The sequence below is a fragment of the Cryptotermes secundus genome, unplaced genomic scaffold (assembly GCF_002891405.2).
Source record: "Cryptotermes secundus unplaced genomic scaffold, Csec_1.0 scaffold63, whole genome shotgun sequence".
Taxonomy (NCBI): domain Eukaryota; kingdom Metazoa; phylum Arthropoda; class Insecta; order Blattodea; family Kalotermitidae; genus Cryptotermes; species Cryptotermes secundus.
In genome coordinates this window covers 431,877-454,310 of record NW_019725836.1, presented here as the reverse complement: position 1 = coordinate 454,310, position 22,434 = coordinate 431,877, and the positions used below count along the sequence as shown (strand labels likewise).

The 22,434-nt window shown below is 39.9% G+C and overlaps 2 protein-coding genes across 4 annotated transcripts in view; one reads left to right on the top strand and one right to left on the bottom strand.

Annotated features, from left to right (window-relative positions):
- Positions 1–17,115, top strand: part of LOC111863508 (PCI domain-containing protein 2) — a 23,626-nt gene extending 6,511 nt beyond the window's left edge. The window contains exons 4-8 of the mRNA XM_023849868.2: positions 907–1,173; positions 5,942–6,159; positions 9,410–9,510; positions 13,344–13,543; positions 15,913–17,115. Of these exons, the coding sequence (XP_023705636.1) occupies positions 907–1,173; positions 5,942–6,159; positions 9,410–9,510; positions 13,344–13,543; positions 15,913–16,126 (1,000 nt within the window). The 3' untranslated portion in view covers positions 16,127–17,115. The remainder of the gene's footprint in view (positions 1–906; positions 1,174–5,941; positions 6,160–9,409; positions 9,511–13,343; positions 13,544–15,912) is intronic.
- The window catches only part of LOC111863509 (mediator of RNA polymerase II transcription subunit 11), a 13,093-nt gene continuing 5,565 nt past the window's right edge, over positions 14,907–22,434 (bottom strand). The window contains exons 3-4 of one of the 3 annotated variants that reach the window (XR_002842611.2): positions 21,056–21,339; positions 14,907–15,767 (exon numbers count right to left, since the gene is read on the bottom strand). Coding sequence is in view for 1 of the 3 variants with exons in the window: in XM_023849869.2 (XP_023705637.1) it covers positions 21,119–21,339 (221 nt within the window). In the remaining 2 variants the exon portion in view is untranslated. Of the gene's footprint in view, positions 15,768–17,272; positions 18,691–20,896; positions 21,340–22,434 lie in introns of those variants that run through there. The other 2 variants (XR_002842612.2, XM_023849869.2) reach the window with 2 other exon arrangements.

Genomic DNA, 22,434 nt, shown 5'->3' with positions numbered 1-22,434 from the left:
ATTGTAGCAGTCTTGGGAGATTACACTGATAATTTTATATAATTATTAGTATTGATTTCTGCTGAAGTTAGAAAATGTTATTACTGAAAAAGTATGCTGCATGCATTCTGATTTTATTTCTACCATTTGGTTTATTGCTGCATGGTAATTGTGTATATCCATAGTGTGACATGTTGACCCCTACCTCCCCAGCTGCACGTAGTGGTAACGTAGCGCTCGCGTAATAGGCGAGTAATCACCCCGCAACTCTCCCCACGGTGACGCGGAACCGCTTCCTACTGTGACGTGGAACGCAACAGGCACCACTGCGGCTATATAAGGGAACTGCACAGCAGCTACTAGTCAGTTGTAATGTGGGCAGTCGCCGAGTTGTAAAGTAACAGTCGCCGAGTCGAGTTATAACGTGGCCATCGCCGAAGATAGTTCCGAGCCAGCCTACGAGCGAGTGTGTTATCAACAGTTCTCCAGTCAGCCGACTACAAGTTGGAGTATAGCAGCCGTCGCGGAAAGAAGAACCGGACGTGTATGTGATTGTGAATTTGGGAATGTGTGATACAGTGATACATAGCTCCCCAACTGTAAACGTGTAGACCACTGAAGACAGAGTGAACTGATTTGCGCATAGGGTTATAAATCGTGAAACCCCGCAACTGTGTGATAATTAATTGTAGCCGTTATTTGTAGATTGTTAAATAAACCAATTAACGATCTCTACGGCGTACTCAGTAATGAAACACGTTACAATATGATTAACAAATGTTAACTGCATCATATGTGTGGATATTTAGAAATTAAATTTATGATAACTCAGGACTAGGTTATTATTACTAACATGTTGTTGTGCTCTGTGACATGACTGAATTATTTTGTATTCATAATCTTGTCACTATTTGGTTTCTGTTGCAGGAGCGTATGGGCAGTGAATAATCAAGATTTTGTTGAAGCGTATCGTTGCCAGACTCTTGTAGTTCAGTCGCTTACGAAGTTGCTTCAGTCACAGAGAGACGAGAATTGGTCTTTACCAATTATGTATACAGTATGTCTTGATCTGAGGCTGATGGCTCTGAAGGCTGACCGCTCGTTAACTGCTAAAGGAATAGGACGACCAAAAGAAACTTTAGAAAAGGCCGCTGAATGCTTAATGGGCTGCTTCAGAGTCTGTGCGGCTGACAAGTTAGTACACCCTGCTCAGTAATGATGATGGTGATGAGTCATAACAACAGTAACATTGGCAACTATAATAATAACAACAAACAACAGCAACAGTAATGATGATGATGATGATGATGATGATGATGATGATAATGACAGTAACAATAACAAAATAATGGTAACAGTGATAATGACATTAATGTTAATGATGCACTGGGACCTTGTTATAATCAGCACAGTACTTGATGGACTTCCATAATGATCCTACTATAGTTATTTTAAAATAATTATATGTATTTAAACTATCATTTTGTAATACTGAAGAGATCTTTGAAGTTTTTTTTGGGGGGGGGGATTACTAGATGAGATGCATGACCGAAGGATTTTGGGGGTGTGAGTATTTTATGGGAAATTCACTCAAGAAACAGACATTGATGGTGGAGGTTTTTAAGCCATTATTAGTCACGCTGTTTTGATGGACTGGGATGGTTTGGTTAGTATTTTGACTAGGACTACACACTGAACAACTATAGACTTTCTGCTTCTCTACATTATCAAAACTGGCTCTGGGGTCAACCCAGCTGGCAGTAAATCGGCTGGGGTGTGAAGCCGATCAGCTCCGCCCCCCTAGTACCAAGGTTAAGAATACGTGGAACTATGCCTCTCTTACCCAATACATCATCTTGGTGTGGTGCTTAATTGAGCACAGGGACAACTTTACTTTTACCCTTGAGGTTGAGGTGTGTGCCGGTAGTTACATTAATTCCATTTCTTTCCAGAAGCAAAGTGATTTGTAAAGGTTTAGCTGTGTGCAGATGGGCAGACTATATGAATTTCTAGGAAAATGAAAGGGCATAAGGGGGTACATCTTCCTTACCTATGAAACAATATACAGTACTGGCACTGATAGCATAAAAGTGAAAGAAGAAGAGATGAAGAGGCAGACACTGTTAAAGAATTTGGAGTCTGGCATCTGTACACTCTTTCTGCTATACAGTATACTGTGGGGCACTCTGCTACAACCCTGAAGGCCGCGGGTTCAATTCCCAATGAGGTCATTGGATTTATCAATCAATTTAATTCTTCCAGTCAAAGTGTGTCCATGGGGTCGACTCAGCCTGTAACAGAAATAAGCACCAGGAATCTTCCTGGGAGTAAAGGGTGGATTGATTTGTAAGGCTGACAACCTCACTGCCATATATGACCTGATGGTGTAGAAAATGTGAGAGCCTCAACATCTCACAACCGTATGGGCCTCTACAGCCATTACAGGGATGGCTTTACTTTATTCTGTATACTGTAGATGCCATTGTATGGGTTTGCTGAATTATGGCTGCTGTTTTGAGAACTGGAACTGTGACTTTTGTATGAGCATAAATTTGGTCTTATGTAGCTCATGGGGGTTTTATGTCAATCCACAGTCCTTCACTAATGATAAAGGAATTGCCATACATTACTTCTAAAATGCTACTGCCCAGATGTTCCACTGTGTGAGTGTCTCAATATTGCCATCTGTGTCACCCTTTCTAGACCCTAAACAAAATTGACTGGCAGCAGATTAATTATGCCCGTGAGACAAAGATCATAACAGTATTTGTTATTGTGACACTATGTTCTTCACTTGTGACTTTCTTTGTAGAACCTCTAAGATAGCTTAGCTATGCAGAAGAGGCTGTATTTTGTTCAACACACATATGATCAAATATAAGTACAGTAAAACTTGGTTATAGCAACATTGGTTTCTGCGACACCTTGTCTATTGTGTCAAATATTCAAAGGTACGAACTAATTCCTCATAAAGCAACTGTTTTTATACCTTGCTTAGTACGACATGCACAAAGGCATCAACCTCGTATGTAACGTCATTTTCATTCCTGAATTTCTCTGATATCATGGGAAAGTTCGATTTGTCTGCCCACCCTCACTTTTCGTACCTGCTGACGTGACTGTCCTGAAAGAATACAACCGCGGGCTGCAAGAGGAGCGTGGGTTTTATGCGAAAACAATTGTGTGGGGTGGGACTGCATGAATAGTGCAAGAGGATGCGGCAGGTTGTTAACTGCATTCGTTTCCTAGAATCTCGTCTAACAGGACCTCACATTGTCTACTTACCCTATAGTGTTCCTGCCTAAACCCAGAGAAGTGCAGTAGTGAAAACATGGCAATGAAAAGGAAAGTTTTAAGCATTGAAGAGAAAGTTAAAGTGATTCGTGAAATATTGTGTGTATTGTCAGTGAAAAGCGCTGTAATATGTCTTTGATATTACACATTTGGGCAATTCCACGTTAATGTTACGTTAGTCTGTACTTAACTACGTATTTCACTAAAAAATGCAACATTTTAACTCGGTTTTTGGTAGATTTTTACGTGACTAACATAAGGCTACTGTGGAATTGCCCATTTCGGTTACAGCGACATTCGTTTATAACGACACTATTTTTAGGTCCCTTTGATGACGTTATAACCAAGTTCTACTGTAGTTTGAAGAACAGAATCATGCTTTGAGTAATGCAGAACATCACAGAAGTGTCACAGGTGAATTTAAACATTGGCCACCATACCTTCTGTTCTGACTGGAATTGGCTGCTGCTGTTGAATGACATCAGCATCTTATTGTCCTTTATTATATTAATTTCTTTCTAATCTTGTCTCAAAATTATTTCTGGCTTTGTGTACTGGGTGCCATATTGTGTTCGCTCAGTGAAGGAACATGCATCATCTTGCATTAAATTATCAGTAATGAGTAACAGTTTGAAAGTATGTCAAAAGTGAGGAAATATGGATGTCACGCCGCTGTCTTTAAAATGATGGATATAAATTGCACTGAACGGAGTGAGAGTTATGTTCCTTTTTCATATAAATATAGCCAACCTTCACTAATTCAGAATTTGTGATAATTTGTAGACTGTTTTTTTGGGCATCATGACCTTTGACGATCACGTTGCCATGATCAGCAAGCTATAGTAAAAGAACAGTACATAAGAGGAACCCAAACCAAAGTAAGTTCATTTTTTAAACACAGTCTCAATAATATAAAGTATGTAGGCTTCTTAAATTGTTTTTAAGACTTGTCAAAACTTAGTTAGTTTCTGCCTTCCCACCATGGTGGCCCGGGTTCAAGCCCAGGTCATATCATGTGGGATTTAATGGAAGACAAAGTGGCACTGGGGCAGGCTTCTCCAAATACTTTGGTTTCCCCTGACATTTCTCATTTCACCGATTCCTCCACACTGATCTATCGTCTGGAGCTGGTACAATAGGCCAGTTAGTTGCCGATGTGCCAAGTGGACTCAGTTTCACCCCCCCTCCAAGAAACTTAAAAAAAACCTAAACTGACTAACCATTTTACGTTTCATGACAAGTAAATTGATTTTATGATATGCAATCTAAGTTTTAAAATATTGCCTGAAGAGACACATGACATTCCATCTTATAACTTCCCTGAGCATATTTTCAGTAGCACTTCCGTAATTTGGACTTCTGCTAATTTGGACAAGGGTTTGCTCCCAATTAGTCCAAATTAGTGGGGTCTTGCTGTAAACTCATTCTTAGTGTTTTGCAGCTGCAATTTTCCCAACCTCATTCTAACATATGAATTATACTCTAGTAAATAATCTTCACATATTTTATATGCCATAACATTCAGAGACAGATTTTTTAGGTTTAAGAACTACAAAAATGTAGTATGATGAAACTGAAGGAGCTTTGCTGGATTGCTACATGTAACAAAGGTAAAAAGGTAAAGTTTTCCCTGTGCCGAGATAAGTACCATAGTACCATGCCATGAGGATGTAAGAGGGAGTGGAGGTATATCTCCATTATTCTTCACCTTGTCACTACATGGAGGTGAGTGATAGCTTCAATCCCTCCTGCTTTACTCCCAAGGACCCCGCACCCCTGGTACCCATCAGTTAGGGTGGGCCCCAGAGCCAGTCTGGATGCTGTGGGGTAGAGAAAAATCTCTTGCCCCTGCCAGAAATCGAACCCTGGTCATTCAGCCTATACTGAGCTATCCTGGGTCATGCTTCATGTAACAGAGAACCCTGAATGTCTCTGTATGGATGCATCAGCAAGGACGAGGCAAAGGAAATGGGCTTACTCTTCAGTCGTGAAGATGAAGGCTGTATGTTCCTCTGAACTACCAGACCACATCCCAGTCACTGCTGTGAGGTGCTAGGAACTGGCACCTTAATGCGGGGCAGTGAGTGGAGTGTCACACAGCATGTGTACCTCTGCTGACAGAGTTTTGATAGCCTAGTATGTACATATATTGGATTTGACATCATTGTGATGGTGACTGGCAGGTTGTATTTCTGTGGAGTTTGGGAAGAATGCATTATTTTGGAGGAACATAGGTCATCCATGAAGATGGAGACAGTGTTTTCCTCTGAAACATCAGGGTCTTTCTAGACCACACAGCATTAGAACCCAGACTGTTTCTATATATGTATCCTGAATGTTTGGTGATCCATGTGTACACAGTGTGAATGTTGTTACACATTCATCTTTGTACTTATGCGATGGCATGCAGTGAATCCTCCTGTTAAAATGTTATGTTCTGTTGCTTATTCTTCAACCCTAAAGGTGGAGGAATTAGAGTGAACTTCTACCAGACTACAAAGCATCACATCCCAGAAATCACTGCCATGAGTATCTTGGATTCATTACATGTAATGTTCAAAGAAATACATGTTACTTTTCTCTTTGGATGATTTCTGTCCTGATATATCTTTAGAAGCAGATCACCTGAAAAGTGCCTTAACCAGGTTTTACTCTGCTTCCATTTCAGCCGTTCCTCGGAGGACTGCACAAAGAGATGGGGAATGTTAGCATTAGTAAATCAGCTGTTTAAAGTTTACTTTCGAATCAACAAGCTCCACCTCTGCAAGCCTTTAATTAGAGCTATTGACTCATCTCCCTTCAAAGATCATTTTACTCTTGGCCAGAGAGTGACATATCGCTTCTATGTTGGACGTAAGGCAATGTTCGACAGTGATTATAAAGCTGGTAGGTTCAGTATTGTCAGCATCATAGCTTTTAGGACATGACCAAATTATGAGTTTTCCATTACAGAGCATACATATATTGTTATATCATGTCATTCAACCTTATGAATAACAGCAGAATGTAGCAAACACGGTGTGTTTCATTACTGTTTGTTTCATCTTGTCAAGACTTGATCTACATCTGATAATCAGCTGCAACACCTAGGCAAAGTATAGAATAATCGAGGCATGTAAATGTGACGTTTTTCCTAAAACATGTGAGGCATTGTACACAGTGTGTAAGAATTCTTGAATTAAGTACTTTGCCTTCAAAACATATATATACAGCGCTTTCTTGTGACAGCACGCATGGTATGGCACACCAGCTGAGATAAACCAGTGTTACTATCCTTACTGGCTCCTGTGGGAACAGCAAGATGAATTTGCGTTTCACTTATGCAAATGTGGACATGATATAGATGTCACCAAATGTCCTTCAAGCTGTCAGTGCAGGGTGAGCGACAGTGAGGGGAAGGTTCTGTGTGTCTGTCAACATAAAGCATCAGTTTTGCATTACGTCCACACTTAGTTACATGTGTCAGTGCCCTTCCACTATAGTCAATGTTTTTTAAATGGTAGCCACACCACCAGGCAGCTCTGAATGTTTTCTTGACCATGCTAAATCCAATGTAGCTTGTGAACTGGGGATTGCAGCTTGCAGGACATCTGCCTGTATGGGACTTCAGGTGGAGTCAGTGAGAATGTAGATTTGAAGAGGGGTGTATTTTCTAGTTTGTTACTAGTTTCTTTTCACCTTCCGTGAATATTGTGACACGACTCCTGAAAGCCACAATAGTGGAGGCAGAGCCAGGCACCCACCGTTAGACAGCAGCTCCAAAATTGTGTTTCCACAGCAATGAATACAACTGAAGAAGCAATGCATTGGATACAGAGTCACACTGATTCCTAGGAAACGCATACAGAAATGTTTCCATTCACACGGCAGTGAACCCCCTAAGCACAATAACTTTACTGTGATCCTCATATGGTTTGAAGACTTGACCAACAGACAACGGAATATGACAGAATACAACAGAAGACAAACAGACATCAGAAGAAGAGGTTAGAAGAAGTCAGAAGTGCAGTCTTTATTTTGTGTCGTGTAGTTACAGTAACCTTTGGAGTGTTATCATTGTTCATAGTTAGGAAGTGTTACAGTTACAGTAAGATTGTGTCACAATTAATTGTAATTCTGACTGGTTAATATCCAATAAATCAGTTCATGTAATCTGGAACCCATTAATTACTGTCTTGTTACCAGGATACGTGACAAAATGAAAGCCAGAAGAAGTGAGCGAAGAGAGAGAATTAATTATTACTTTGGGCGTTTCTCTTCCTGGTTCAGTTGGTGTTCAAGAGCAAACTGGTGAGTGGCCTAGCTGTGGACTGTCAATTAAGAAAACAACTTTTGTCTGAAGAACAGTTGGCTAAATATTTGAAATAAGAACTTCGCTGAACACCATGTCAAAAAGATGGCCACAATGGAAGTTTATAAACACAAACAATGAAATAACCTCTTTTGATGAAAACTGATGGCAGCTGCTTATGTCTATAAAAAAATTCAATTCCAAGGAAATCATGTGGTGTATTCATTTCTGTCCCACGAGTCATGGGAATATAGGTCACCACCTGCAGCACCCCATACAGGTGGAAGGCATGAATAGAACGGGGTGCTACTTGGTGCCCGGAGGGGATCGTTCACAACACCGGCTAATAACCACCCCAGTGCTATGCAGCCCTCAGCACAATGCCTCACACCTTGGCTTAGGTGGTTTGGTCCTGTTAAGGATAGCCCCTCACAAGCCTCCAGGACCAAGAGTGCTCGTTCGGGGGGAGGGAGGTATCCCAGATGATCAGTAGGAGTGTGACTCATGCGGTTGCGACCAGGGAAACCTGCATGAGAAAGTTGCCCCTGGTCGTGACACGTAAGCTCCCCACATTCCCACCCCTCCATGTGGGTTAGTCAGACCATTTTAGAGTGTTGAGCCCAAAGGCTTGTGGCACCTTATCGGTACTCTAGGGAGACAGCTCAAGTAGCCGAAGCTACCCCCATACAAGTGCTCTCCCACATTCGTCCTGGGTAGACCATAGTGATACCCAAGAGTCATTATGCTGCCGCGTGGGTGGCTATGGTCATAGAAACGCCATTGCCCTTTATGGGAACTTAGCTGCCAGCCCCGGCTAGTCAAACTAATCCAGACCCCGAGACTGTCTTTGCCCAGCGGGTCCACGAGGTGTCCCAAGGTTGTGTCCTGATGTGTCCCCACCAAAGACACAGCTGTAGTTCGGACAGCCTCAGAGGATGGTGTCATTACTACCTGTAACATGTGACCTTAAGGCCACAGTGGGGGGTTACTTGCTGATATATATATATATAACATTCATCCAATAAAGGTTAATTGTTGTCCAGATTTCCCTATTTAACCAAGATCAGAGAGTAACATGCTGTGAAAAGACAAAATATATTACTTTCAACACACTTTGACTTTGAACCTCTTTCTTCTGCCACCAGACAATGTGCCATTCCTTGGACGTGTGTAGATTGTTTGGTATTTATCTCTCCACTGTAAGATACTGCACAGACTACTGCTGTATTGCAAAAAATGGCAGGCTTGGCAGGAAAGCCACCAGCATTGTTGGGAGAGAAAGTGCTTAACCCACAGAACTTAAGTCACTTGGAACTTGATAATTCTTTTGTTTATTTTACACACCAGTTTCAGTAGCCAGACTGTATAGCATTGATTGCTGTCAGTGCCTGGTTGATGTACTCTCATGGTATTTGCATGGAGGGATTGAGGAAAATCACAAGGAGCCACAGTCAAGATATTCAGGATTTGAACTGAACACCTCCAGAATAAAAGTTTGTAGCTTTACTGCTGTGCCATCCTGTTCAGTGCTGGTTGATAAGTCTCGAGTAGCCATGATAAATATCCATTAGGGTGATGAAGCAAATTGGTTCAGTTCATATGCTGCATCAGTCGTGAACATTTATCATTGTTGAACATCATGTTAATTAATATCTTCCTTGTAGGAATTAAGCCAGTTTGTGATGCCATTCAATTCTGATCATTAATTGTTATTGGTAGTTCTTGGTGCTAGAAAACCATTATGAAATGACAACTTACTGTTTCTATAATTGTTGCATTTGGGAGAAGTATGGCAAGTGTGGGATTCTGGACATTACTTTTAATGCTTTTTATTTTTGTCCCCAGCTGAACAATTCTTGTCTTTCGCCTTTGAAAGATGTCATAAACAATGTTGGAGAAACAAAAGACTGATTCTGACATATTTGGTCCCTGTGAAGATGCTCCTTGTAAGTGGTTTGCTTTTATACTTTAATTCTGTTCTACTGATGTCAAGTTTTTGAATAACTTAAAAGTAGCAATATCATAGAGAAACTGATATTTTATTTAAAATTTACATTTTTCATTTTATAAGGAAAGCTCAATTAATGATATATTGTCACAATGTTTGTGCGTCTATACAGGTGTCTACCCATGCCTCTGTGCACATGTGTGTACACGCATGTGCCCAGTAACTTTTGGATCAGTTGATAGATTTTCATGAAATTTGATATACACATCATGCCACTCTAGGCCAACTGACCTTTATACTTTCGGTTTCATGCCATTAATAATATGAGTATGGTGGACATGCAAACTCATGGAATGAGAGCAACATTAGTGTTGCTTGTTTTACAAACCTGAAACTTATGTTTTAAAATCATTTCCTGGTAACTATTGTATGTTTTGTTAGTGAAGAAATTTAAAAATTCTGACCCAGCTTCAAGGGGGGACAATGAAATATGTCCAAGAAAAGTGAATAAAAAAATTCAAAATATTCCGTCAATTCCAACAAACCTAGTGTTCGGAGGGAGTGAGCAGTACTCAGTCTCTGTACTGGACCCTCACTTCTTGACAACATGACAGGCTGATACAATTAACACGTCTTTAAGTGTAATATGAAAGATATGTTGTTACCATGATGACTTCTTTCACTAATAATAATAAAAAATGAAGTTAATATTTAGAGCTGTGTACATTCACCCTGAATGTAACAGACTTAGTGGACATGTTTCAAGATTGTATCAGAAAAGGTTCTCAAATGTCTATTCGGAAAGTAACCTCCATTTAATTTAGGCAACTAATGTAGGAGCAGGGAAAAGCTCATGTGTGTGAGGTACCATTACATGACTCATTGCCTTGTAAACCATCATGTAACTGGTCACCTAGCATTTGTTCTTGTCTCTGCAGAGTGAGTTATGATATGTCCTGCAACTGATAATCCTGCCAGCTGCAAAATTCGTGCTCTTCTCTGTTTTATTAACACTAAAAGCCTGAATGTTGGAGAAATCCATTGTGAATTATGCATGGTTTACGGCCAAAATGTAACGAGTGAAGGAACTGTAAGACAATGGTGTAGAATGTTCAAAGATGGACGAACAGATATTCATGATGAAGATCAAAGTGGTTGGTTGGTTATCTGTAGTGAGTGATGATCTTGTTCAAAGTGTCAACCAAAAATTTTGTGAAAGATGGCACTTCACAATTTCAGAAATTTTGTTTGAATTTCCACAAATTTCACACACAGTTCTATATGAGGTTATCACAGTTATGCTAGGCTGTCACAAGTTTTGAGCAAGATGAGTTCTGGAAATGCTCATGGGTGCACACAAAATGAAGGGAATGGCTTTGGCTTTGACTTCTTTAGGGCAGTATCACAAAGATGGCAATGAATTTCTCAGCGAGTGTCAGGTGATAAAACCTGGGTTTCATTTGTGGGAGTTGAAACCAAAGAGCAGTCAAAGCAGTGGATACACACACATTCACCAAACAAGCTGAAAAAGTGTAAACAAACATTGTCTGCCAGAAAGCTGATGACAGCTGTTTTCTGAGACAGGAGAGGAGTGCCGACGGTGGAATTCACGCAACAAGGGACCACTATAATGTCAGAAGTGTATCACGAAACACTAAAAAAAAACTGTGTACAGCCATTCAGAACAAAAGGCGTGGAATGCTGACATTGGTGTAGTGTTCCACAACAGTGTGTGTCTGCATACAGCTACTTGCACCTCAAGCACTGCTGACACATTTCAACTGGTAGTTGTTTGACCATGATCCTTACAGCCCTGATCTTGCACCAAGTGACTACCACCTGTTTACCTACCTGAAGAACTGGTTGGGATCACAGCGCTTCAACAATATGAGGAGTTGATGGAAGGTGTCAGTCAATGGCCGATCTCACCGGCGGCAGACTTCTTTGATGCAGGCATGCAAAGCCTTATTCCGCAATATGACAGTTGTGTCAATTCCGGAGATGACTATGTTGAGAAGTAGCTTAAGTATGTTTGTATCTTTTGTTTATAATAATTTTTTCCCCCCCAGTTGCTTGTTTTATTAACAGCTCATGAGAAGTTACTTTCTGAATATCCCTCATATTTACTCAGATTGAACTATAGCAGTAATATAAATTCATTCATTCAAAATGGGTAATGTGGAAAACATGTACTGCGTAAATAACATATATTTTACCCATGTTAGGAAGTTCACAGATACAAAATACTGACCAGTAATAATCATTTGTTGGTGAATTCAAGTTTTAAGATTTTCATGGCAGTGATTGTTCAGGTTGTGGTCTTGTGAATTGTGACACTGTATTCACTTTCAAGGGGATAACATAAATGAATGTGCGCCTGCACCTTCAGTGTTGAGTGCGCTGGCAATGCAGTTGGGTTACTGGGAAAGTGGACCCTCAGATCTGTGATAGTAGCAAAGGAGATGGAACCTGGTCCAAGCCAATAGGAACTGTGAGAAGGGGGGGGGTTAAGAGGCTGCCCTCAGGGACAATATTTTTGACACAGGAGGGACACAGAATTCTGATAAAAGATGTAAAAATGGCTTCTCCCAGGCCCCATCTTGGAAGCATCATATCCATTCCTTGAAAGACAGGAAGAACAAGTTTTTCTCCAAAGCTAAGATATTTACTTCCTCCTGAGACACTCCTCTGCCTGGGCCCTCATAAAGGTCTGTTTTCTCACTTCACAGTTCTTTCCCACAACGTTCCTGACAAGGACTGTCAGTTATCACAGTTCCATGACACTGTGGTCCCCAAGAATAACCAGTGTTCTTATATTTCATGTTGGCCACCTCTGTGATCTAGTGGTCAGCGTTCCTGGCTATAGATCCAGAGGACCAGGTTCGATTCCCGGCGCTACCAGATTTTTTCTGAGAAGTAGTGGGTCTGGAACAGGGTCCACGCAGCCTCGTGATGATAATTGTGGAGCTATTTCAAGGAAATTGTGGCTCCGGTCTAGAAAACCGAAATTAACGGCCATGGTGATTCGTTGTGCTGACCACATGACACCCTCTGTCCGCAAAAGTTGGCACTAAACTTCGCCGACAAGTGGCGGTTGCTCAGTCAGTATAGTTCGCCTGCGGACTAAGATCACGGAGTTTGTTTCTTAGATCAGGTTATATCTTCTCCAGTGGCTGAGTCACTGCTCTCCATTGAGCTTCCATACATGAGCTAACCCCAGTTTGACTACTCACTTTGGTGTCAAAGATGGGGATGGCATATTCCTGTGAAATGCAGGTGTCCGCCTACATGATCACGCAATGCCACAACCCCCAGAAGACCACAATCTAAATTACAAGTATGGATTCTGTTCTGTAGAAAATGTGTGTGAACATTTTCAAAAGTTATCCTTTTATTTTTGTCAGGATTAAGTAGTGGTCAGTTGATAATAAAAAACAACCAAGAGTTTCATAAAATTAATGTTCTCATGACAGTAACTTGACACTGTTTAGTCTGGTAGATATTTACAAACGTTTTAGATTAGTATGCTGCCACCATCTTCAGGATAGAAGAGTAATCTGATCATGGAAACAAATATGGCACAGGTATAGGCAAAGGGAGGGCTGGGTCTGAAGGCTTCTAGGAATACAGATAATTCTGTTCAAATCAGAGTTTCCCTTACTCAATACTTCACTCACACCGTGAAGATGGAGGCAGCAGGTTTGTCCAAAACATTGGTACCTATCTACCAAACTTCACAGCATTAATTTTGATAGTTATTACTATGAGAATCTCATATCTCTGGTACTCAATCAAATTATGGTGTGCTTAAGACATGTATGCCTTGTTTAGGGTTATATGCCAAGTGAAGCGGTACTTGAGAAGTACGACCTCACTCAGTTTGTCGAAGTTGTTGCGGCAGTCAAACAAGGGAATATTCTGCAGCTCAACAAAGCAATTCAGCTGCATGAAATATTTTTCATTAAATGTGGCATATATCTTCTTCTGGAGAAACTCAAAATCATCACCTTCAGGAATTTATTCAAGAAAGTGTGAGTATCCTTATGTCAGACAGTCATGCTTGTCACTTGCATCTTTCTGGTTTCTTGCTTGGCTTATGCTTTGACCCTGAAGATGGAGGCATGTGTTCTTCAGAAGCAACAATGGACTTATATTGATTATAAAACATTATGTCCCAGCAGACAGCACAGTACACAGAATTCCGAGATTTGTTGTTTTTACAGTTTATTAAGCTTATTTGCATCTTGTTTATAAAATTTTGTGAATGATTTATAATATACAGGGTGTCCCAGAAGGAAAAGTCAGTATTCCAGGAGGTCACAGTATCAGTCATTCTAAGCAAAAGAAAGTGTATATGTACAGAGCCACTTTCTGAAACTCTGTGTTTTCTAGTTTCTAGAATACCTGATGATGTACAAAGTCTAGTACAATACATTTTCAGAAATTGCACTGTCAACTCGTGTGAGGACATGGTGTGTTGCTCATCTGTACAGTGAAATAGCTCTGTCTCAGAAACCTTTCAAAATAGGACATGTACATGTACACTTTTTTGCTTAGAAGATCAGTACTATGACCTCCCAGAATATTGAACTTTCCTCCTGGGACAGCCTGTCTAGCAGAATGTGGCCCACAGAGCATCCTTCCATTTCCCAAAATACATGTTAATGTTTGCCTCCCCTTTTAATAGTCGGTGAATCTTATCACAAGTTTACAAAAGAATTGCCAAATATTCTCTTTAATTTTAAATGGACTTAACATGACACATAATAAATAAGTTAGAAAAGTATGGAATTAAGACACCATGATTGTGTGCAATATCAGTACAATCTGGCAAATCTCAACTGGCTGACTGTAAGTACCACTGGACTGGCAACATTTTATTTAAATACATGAACTCTTGCCTGTCTGGTATCCATGGATCTTGAATCCTCATGTAATTGGCAAGAATTTAAAAAAATATGTACCAATTTTATGAAGTTAACTATACGCATATAGTCATCTGTCAGATGGAAGTTTTCCCATCTGTTACTGGCCAATAAGTGCCATTGCAGTCTTAATGCTGCCTGAATAAGGTAGAGGTTAGTTGGATTTGTGATTGTGTTCTACTGTATACAGAATGTTCATTCATCAATCTGTTTTGTGCTCTGAGAAGACACCTGTGCATGAACCAAACTGAAGAAGTGTTGTTTTAATTTGAAAAGGGTGAAAATTGTGTGGTGTAAAAGGTCACAGAACCAGCACATTCATGTAATGGGTACTGCATAACAAGGAGATTGCTGGGTCAAATTAATATTTGTGTGCTTCATAGATCTTATCATTGCAGGACATATCTATATCTGGAGTAATGGGGGGGTAATTCAGATTGGTGAAGCAAAAGGTAGCCCTTAAAAAACATAGAAAACAAATATATGGACAGTTTAATGATATAAGTAGTGCTGATAAAATAAATATCAGAATATCACTATAGACCCAGTACTTAAAAACTATAAAAAGACAATACATTTTTATTCATTGATAAAAGACTCCGAAGTTGTACTTGTTTTTGAATGTAATAATGCAGTAACAGGTTAAACAGTTCTGTCCAGTGTGACTAGTAAAGATTTTTCTTATTTCAGTCCTTTATCCCTTACATCTTTTGGTCTTTACAGACCATCCTCAGAGAGACATCAATACAATCGGAAGCCACTATTACAATATGTTTTTGAACGCTAAAATATATACATATAATGTTGATAAAATACAATGGATATAAAATCTAATGTTTTATATAACTACAGTGGCTCTCTTAATATGTTAAAGAATTTACAATTAGTTTGTTAAGATTTTTGTTGGAAATTATAAACCAGGTTGGTTTGTGTCTTTTTTTTTTATTTCTTCTCTTGAAAGGGGCCAGACCTCAGATCTTACATGTTTGTTTATGGCCATAAGTGGACTTATTTCAATCAGTATAGCTGCAAATTGGATTTGCATGACAACTATTAATGAAAGATTTCCAGATTGAATTTTACTGAAAGGATTTTCGTTCAGTTTGATACTGGGGAGTTCAACTAAATTTGTTGACCCATTCTGATTTCATTTAAAATCAGAGTTGCAATGAGCACTTTGCATGAAGACTTAACATGTGTTACTGCACAAATCTCATGAGTAACTCGGAGAAAGTTTGCGGAGTAGAAAATGATTTAAACAAAAGTTATATGAAAAAAAAATGGAACACATTTTCCCGCAGTAAACTTCTTCCCATTGATCCTGAAGTTTCTGAAATAAAACAAAAGGGAGGCACTGAACTAAAGTTGTTACTCTGTGTGTACATTTCCTGATTTGTTTTTTATTTTTATTTTTTTGGTATTTGTTTAATTTGATTGTCAGATTATTATGACTATTTTATTCTCTGCTTTTACAGCCACCTGTTGATGAAGACACATCAGATACCAATAGAGGCTCTGTTATCAGCTTTGAAGTACAATGAACTGAAGGATATAGATCTGGATGAAACACAGTGCATCGTTTCCAATCTTATATTTGAAGGGAAGATAAAAGGTTACATTTCTCACCAACATAAAAAGTTGGTTGTCAGTAAGCAGAATGCATTTCCAGGTCTCACTACATTGAGTTAGAAGGGTACGTGTGAAGTATGTGCTTTTGCATATGCCATCGGCCGTTACGAGCTCATGCCTTTGTTCATAGGGGATGTTTCTCGAAGATCTGTTGTCTTGGTGGTTGGTAGTGCATGACAAAGTACTCATGTCAAATGCCTGCACCCAGGTGTACTGAGAGGGGGGGCACAGAAGGAGGCGAAATGTCCATAAGATTTGGAGGAAAGATGGCAAGTCCCTGACTGTAATGTTACGAAACATTACTACATGCAATAACAATTACATACTCTGAAAAAGAGTAATCTGTGACATAATTATCTGACAAGTAAACAAAAATAATTTAGACAAACTATAGCTACGTTCACAATGCAGATAAATGTTTTTATGCTGCACTTCAGTGACTGGTGCAAACTGCACGACATATTGCATGGGTTGCAACTGACCTGACATGCCTACAGCAGGACTTTCATACAAGTTCAGTATGTCACTCTATGACACTGTATTCTGAATGCGATTCCCAAGAAAAGAATTCAAAGAACATGGTTTTTGCAAGTTCTGTCTTCTGGATGTCACCTCTATCTTCAAGATTAAAGAGCAACTTGAGTTGGTTTCTTCCTCATCTTTCTCTTCAATCCCGAAGATGGAAGTGACAAGTTCCTTTGAAACATCGGTTGACTTTCAGTAGACTATGCATCATCATGTCCCAGAAGACAGAACTCCTCATAATTGCCATTTGAAAACCCCAAATCTTACATGATTTTTCACTCATATGTTTAATATTCTGTCAATTCCCTGAATTTCCATACATTTTAGTTTCTTTATTATGGCTAAATTTCTTATACAAGTACTGCAATTCTTTGACTTACGGCAGTCATTGTCTTGTCTTTGGTGGGGAATGTGATTTTATTCTTGTATGCTTACACAGTGAGGGGGTATGCAGTAGTGTAGTTGGTTGAGGCACTATGCTACAAACCGGAAGGTCGTGGGATCGGATCCTGATGAGGTCATTGGATTTCTTCAGTTGATGTAATCCTTCCAGCTGCACTATGGCCCTGGGGTCAATTCAGCCTCTAACATAAATGAGTACCAGGAATATTCCTGGGGGTAAAGGTCGGCCAGTGCTTAAGGCTGACAACCTCACTGCTATCTGTGAGCTGATTATGTAGAAAATGTGAGAGCCTCAACTTCTCACAACCCTATGGGCCTCCACAGCCTGTTACAGGGATACCTTTACTTACTTTGTTTACTTACAGTGAAACCCCCCATTAAACGCTTCTTTTGGGATCAGTGAATTTCAACAGCAAACAGGAAAATGTTAAATTGAGGCAATTTAGTACTGAGATCAACTTGGAACTTTTGAAACTGAACATCAGTTTAAGGGTCATCAAATGGGGGTTCCACTGTATTTTGATTCATTCATTCCTGTTTGTTGTTTATGATATATAAATATGTCATATATACATTACTAGGCAGTTCACTTGTAAAACTTTGGTAATACCCTCTGTGATGAGTATTTTGATCTATGTTACATGCGGAAGAAAGAGATGTAATTTCTTTTTTGCAATATTTCTTACATTATTAAAATATACTGAGTAATTCTTTGTATCTTATGAAACAACTCTGCAGATCATTTGTAGGGTTTCAGAATTCTGTAAGGTGAGATAATTTTACATATTCTTTACCTTTACTGAACATAGTGGTTTGATAGGTAGCATTTTTTTTTCATAATTGGGAGGTTCCACGTTCAAATCTCAGCTTAGAGACCAACTATCCTGACAGGTTCTTTGTGGAGATTGTCAGTCCCCCCGGGCATGTGCCTGAATAGGACAGTTCTTCAGACTGGTGCCACCTTCATCCTTCCACATCCTTTCCAATTTATTATTCTCTGGCATACTCTCATTTGACACTGTGTAGTCTGAGCTACAGATGTGAATTGTTAAACCAAAAAAAAATGGATCTTGTACTTGCTGCATTGCATGTCCGGATCATATAGCATTTTAGATACGTACATCTTCATGGTGACTGTTACAAACTGCACTGACAACTGTGTCCCTCATAAGGGCCAATCTTTTGCTTTTGCTTTTCCTGTTGACCAGTACCACTGATCTGAGGGACTACCTTTCTTACAGCCTCACCACACTTTGGTGCCTGAAGATGGAAGCAGTAAGTTCCTATGAAACGTTAATGTCTATCTGCAGTACCGCTTGAAGCCACAGCTTCAGTATGCTCTGTATCAGAGTGTGAATATCAGGATAACATCCTTCTTTGATTGCAAGCCTAAAACAATTGAGTTGATTTTATTGGGAGCCGCAGCAGGCAGAAGTATGAATAAGAACATGTCATGAAGCCAAAATTAACAATAAAATCATGATACTAGGTAATAAATAATTTGGAAATATCTTCTTCGTGAACAAATTCCATCAACTGTCAATCCAAGAATTAGTCTTTCCATTACTGTCATTGACGTTACTTCTCTGCAGTCTTTCTCCACGCTTCTCTTCCAATTTTTGGACAGTCACATTTGTTCTCCATCATGACTTAGGGCCTGCAGTATTCTCTTGACAAGATGCAGAAATGTAAATACTCTATGACAATAAAAATATAGCATTCACAAACTTGGGAGAAAAATCAATTCAGAGAACAAGCTGGAAAAAATGCTGCCACTTTGGTGAATGCACATACATTTATTTTGGAAATGGCACTGTTACACTTGTTTGCAGACTGTGACTCAGAACACACATGTTCCAGTGATATGACCTTTGGGCTCTAATTCCATGCAGCTTCACCTTCTGAAGAATTTCCCAACATACACAAGAGCCGACCAATGGTCCCTATCCTGAGCCAGATGAATGACATACACACCACTCCATCATATTTCTCTGAGATCCATTGTAATAATATTCACCCATCTATGTTTTCGCCTTCCTAGCAGTCTCTTTCTGTCAGGCTTTGCCACAAAAAAAAAAAAAACCTTTATGCAGTAGTCTTTTCTCTCATGCGTGCTAATCATTCTAATTATATTTGGTGAAAAGTACAAGTTATGAAGTTCCCCAATATGCAGTTTTCTCCATCCATTTTGGGTCCAAATATTCTCAGCACCCTCAGTATGTTCTTCCCATGATGTCAGAGACCAAGTTTCACACTAAAAAAACTAGAAGTAAAATTATGCTTTTGTAAATTCTAACTTTTTATGTTTCTAGACAGCATATGAGAAGACAGAAGGTTCTGTTCTTGATTTCCCCCTGAATCAAATTTTGATTTGTTACTGTTGTTCCCAAATATTTGAACTGTGCTATGTAGCACGTCCACAAAGTAGGTTTCCCACTCGTCCCACAGCTAGCAAACCTTATATTGCGCAAAGTGACTGCGCGTATGTGATAGAGCAATGACGTAGCATGGCGCATGCATGCTGAGCGTTACTGTGAAACACTGCAGAAATTGCGGCGGGCCATTCAGAACAAGTGGCGCGGGAAGCTTAGTGCTGGTATTGTCTTCCTGCACGATAACGGTAGGCCGTACACGGCTTGATGGACAGCAAGTCTCCTGCAGGAGTTCAGCTGGGAGGTGTTTATAATTATCCACCCTACAGCCCGGACCTCGCTCCCAGTGATTTCCATCTTTTCCTACACCTCAAAAAATTCCTGTCCAGTGAGCGTCAGCATTTTGAGAATGATAGAGAGGTGGAGATGGTTGTCACGCAGTGGTTCCAATCCCAGGTGGCAGACTTCTATGACACAGGTATTCAAAAGTTGGTCCCACGGTATGACAAATGTCTCAGTTCCGGTGGCGATTATGTTGAAAAATAGCTGAACACTTGCTGTATCTGTTGCAATAAATATTTCCATGAAATTGTGTTTTGTTTCTGTAAATGACCCCAGGGAAACTTACTTTGTGGATGAGCCTCGTACTTTTTCAAGGGATCTGCCTTCACAGGGTGGCATAGTTGGTTGAGGCAGTATGTTACAAGCTGGGAGGTTGTGGGTTCGGTTCCTGTTGAGGACAATGGATTTTTCAATTTACCTAATTGTTCCAGCCGCACTATGGCCCTGGGTTTGACACAGCCTCTAACAGAAATTAGTACCAGAAATCTTCCTGGGGTTTATGGGTGGCCAGCGCACAAGGCTGGCAACCTCACCTGCCGACTGTCTTGAAAATGTGGGAACCTTACAAATCTATGGACCTCCATAGATCCTCTCTAAGTGTATCCTCTATTTTCCTTTCAATTCTTCTTTTAAGTATCTTTGCTGTATGTGCCATAAGGCTTATTGTGCGATGGTTGCTGCATTTTGTAGATTTTGTCTTTTTCTTTAAGGCAATCATTGTCACTTCTGTAAAGTCCTGGGGCCACTCCCCAGTTTCATACATGGTGTTCATTAGTTTTGTCAGTGTTTTCAAACCACCTTCTCCCAGTAACTTAAGCACATCTCCAGGTACATCCGTTTCATTCCTTATGCACTGTTGTTACATTTAGTGTATTCTTTGTTTATTTCACTATGCTTTCAGTTGTTAAGATTGTGTACTGTTGACATACCTATTTTTTACTCTATATTGTGGGCATTCAGTGCAAAAACCACATAACTACATATATTTTTTTCCCCCCCAGGTATACCAAACTGGCATTCCATAAAGCTGATGCTTGTATATATAATACATACTGTACTACCTTACACAGCCAAGACATTATAATGTGTAAAGAATTATGTACAAGGATTGGCTGTGTAAGGTAGTACAGTATGCATTATATATACAAAAACATGTGATCAGATTAAATATTCACATTACTGCCACCCCACCCACATTCATTCATTCACTCTCTGACCCCAGTATAGCACTCATGTCAAATTAGATTCTAAAAAACACAGATGAATGACTGAAGAAGTGTTGCTTGGAAAAAACTACAGAAAACAAAAACAAGCACAAACTATTTTCTGATCATTGAATACTTCACACCATTTTGCTCCTTGAGGCATAAGATGAACTGTTTCTCAGTACAATTCCTTGGTGTCTTACGTTCTACCCAGTTGTTCCTGCACCAGTGGCACTTCCAACTGGCTGTGTTCCATTCTGTTGACTCTGGGTGAGCTGTGGCTGGGGACGCAACAGGGCCCTTCCCTGTAAATGTTTGTTTTTAATTCGTTCCAGTTCATTGACTCTACTGCGAACATGTTCTAATCGATGCCATGCCATTTGGAGAACCTTCTGTGAAGCATAACCAGAGCCTTCATGAGGCTGACCTGTAAAAATATAGTAACAGCTAATGCATTACAAACCACATTACTGGTATGTGAATTTTGATAAATGAAAGGCAACATGGTTAAATCAAAGCTGAATGAAAAGGTGAGAAAGCATAAATAATTTGGCACAGTGGGATTAATATCTGGGAGTCAGTGACAGTATCAAATCAAAATGTGATTCAGGAGGAAGTGAATTCAGGTAGTGCTTGCTACCATTCAGTTCAGAACCTTTTGTCTTCTCATCTGCTGTCTAAAAACATAAAAATCAGAATATACAAAACTATAATTTTGCCTGTGGTTCTGTATGGGTGTGAAACTTAGTCTCTGACATTAAATGAGGAACATAGACTGAGGATGTTGAGGAGAATATTTGGACCGAAGAGAGATGAAGTGACAGGAGGTTGGAGAAAACTGCATAATGAGGAGCTTCACAACTTGTATGCTTCGCCAAGTATGATTAGAATGATAAGTCAAGAAGGGTGAGATGGGGCAGGACATGTAGTATGAGTGGGTTAGAAGAGGAATGCATATTGGTTGGAAATCCAGAAGGAAAGAGACCACTGAGAAGACCAAAATGTTGGTGGGTCGATAATATTAAAATGGATCTTAAGATAGATAGGATAAGGTGGTATGGACTGGATTGATCTCGCTCAGGATAGGGAGCAGTGGAGGGGTCGTCTGAATACAGTAATGAACTTTCGGGTTCCATAAAATGCTTGGAAGTTCTTGAGTAGTTGCACAAATAGCAGCCTCCCAAGAAGGGCTCAGCTCTATGGAGTGGATAGCTACATCCAATGCAAAAGAGGAATACAAAGCATTATACATAAACAAAATGAAGTCTCTCACTCTGTGACCAGCCATGTCAAAAATCAAGCTGCCAACTTAATGAAGTTGGTTTCAGTCAGTCATACAGTTCATATGCACCAACTGCACATTCCTTTCTGTTATATATAGCCTGTGACCTGATTGTATGATACAATGGTACTTATTCCAGTTTTATAATATTGTGACATGTTGACCCCTACCTCCCCAGCGGTACGTGGCGGTAACGTAACGCTCGCGTTCTTACGGTAATAGGCGAGTTCCCGCCCCGCC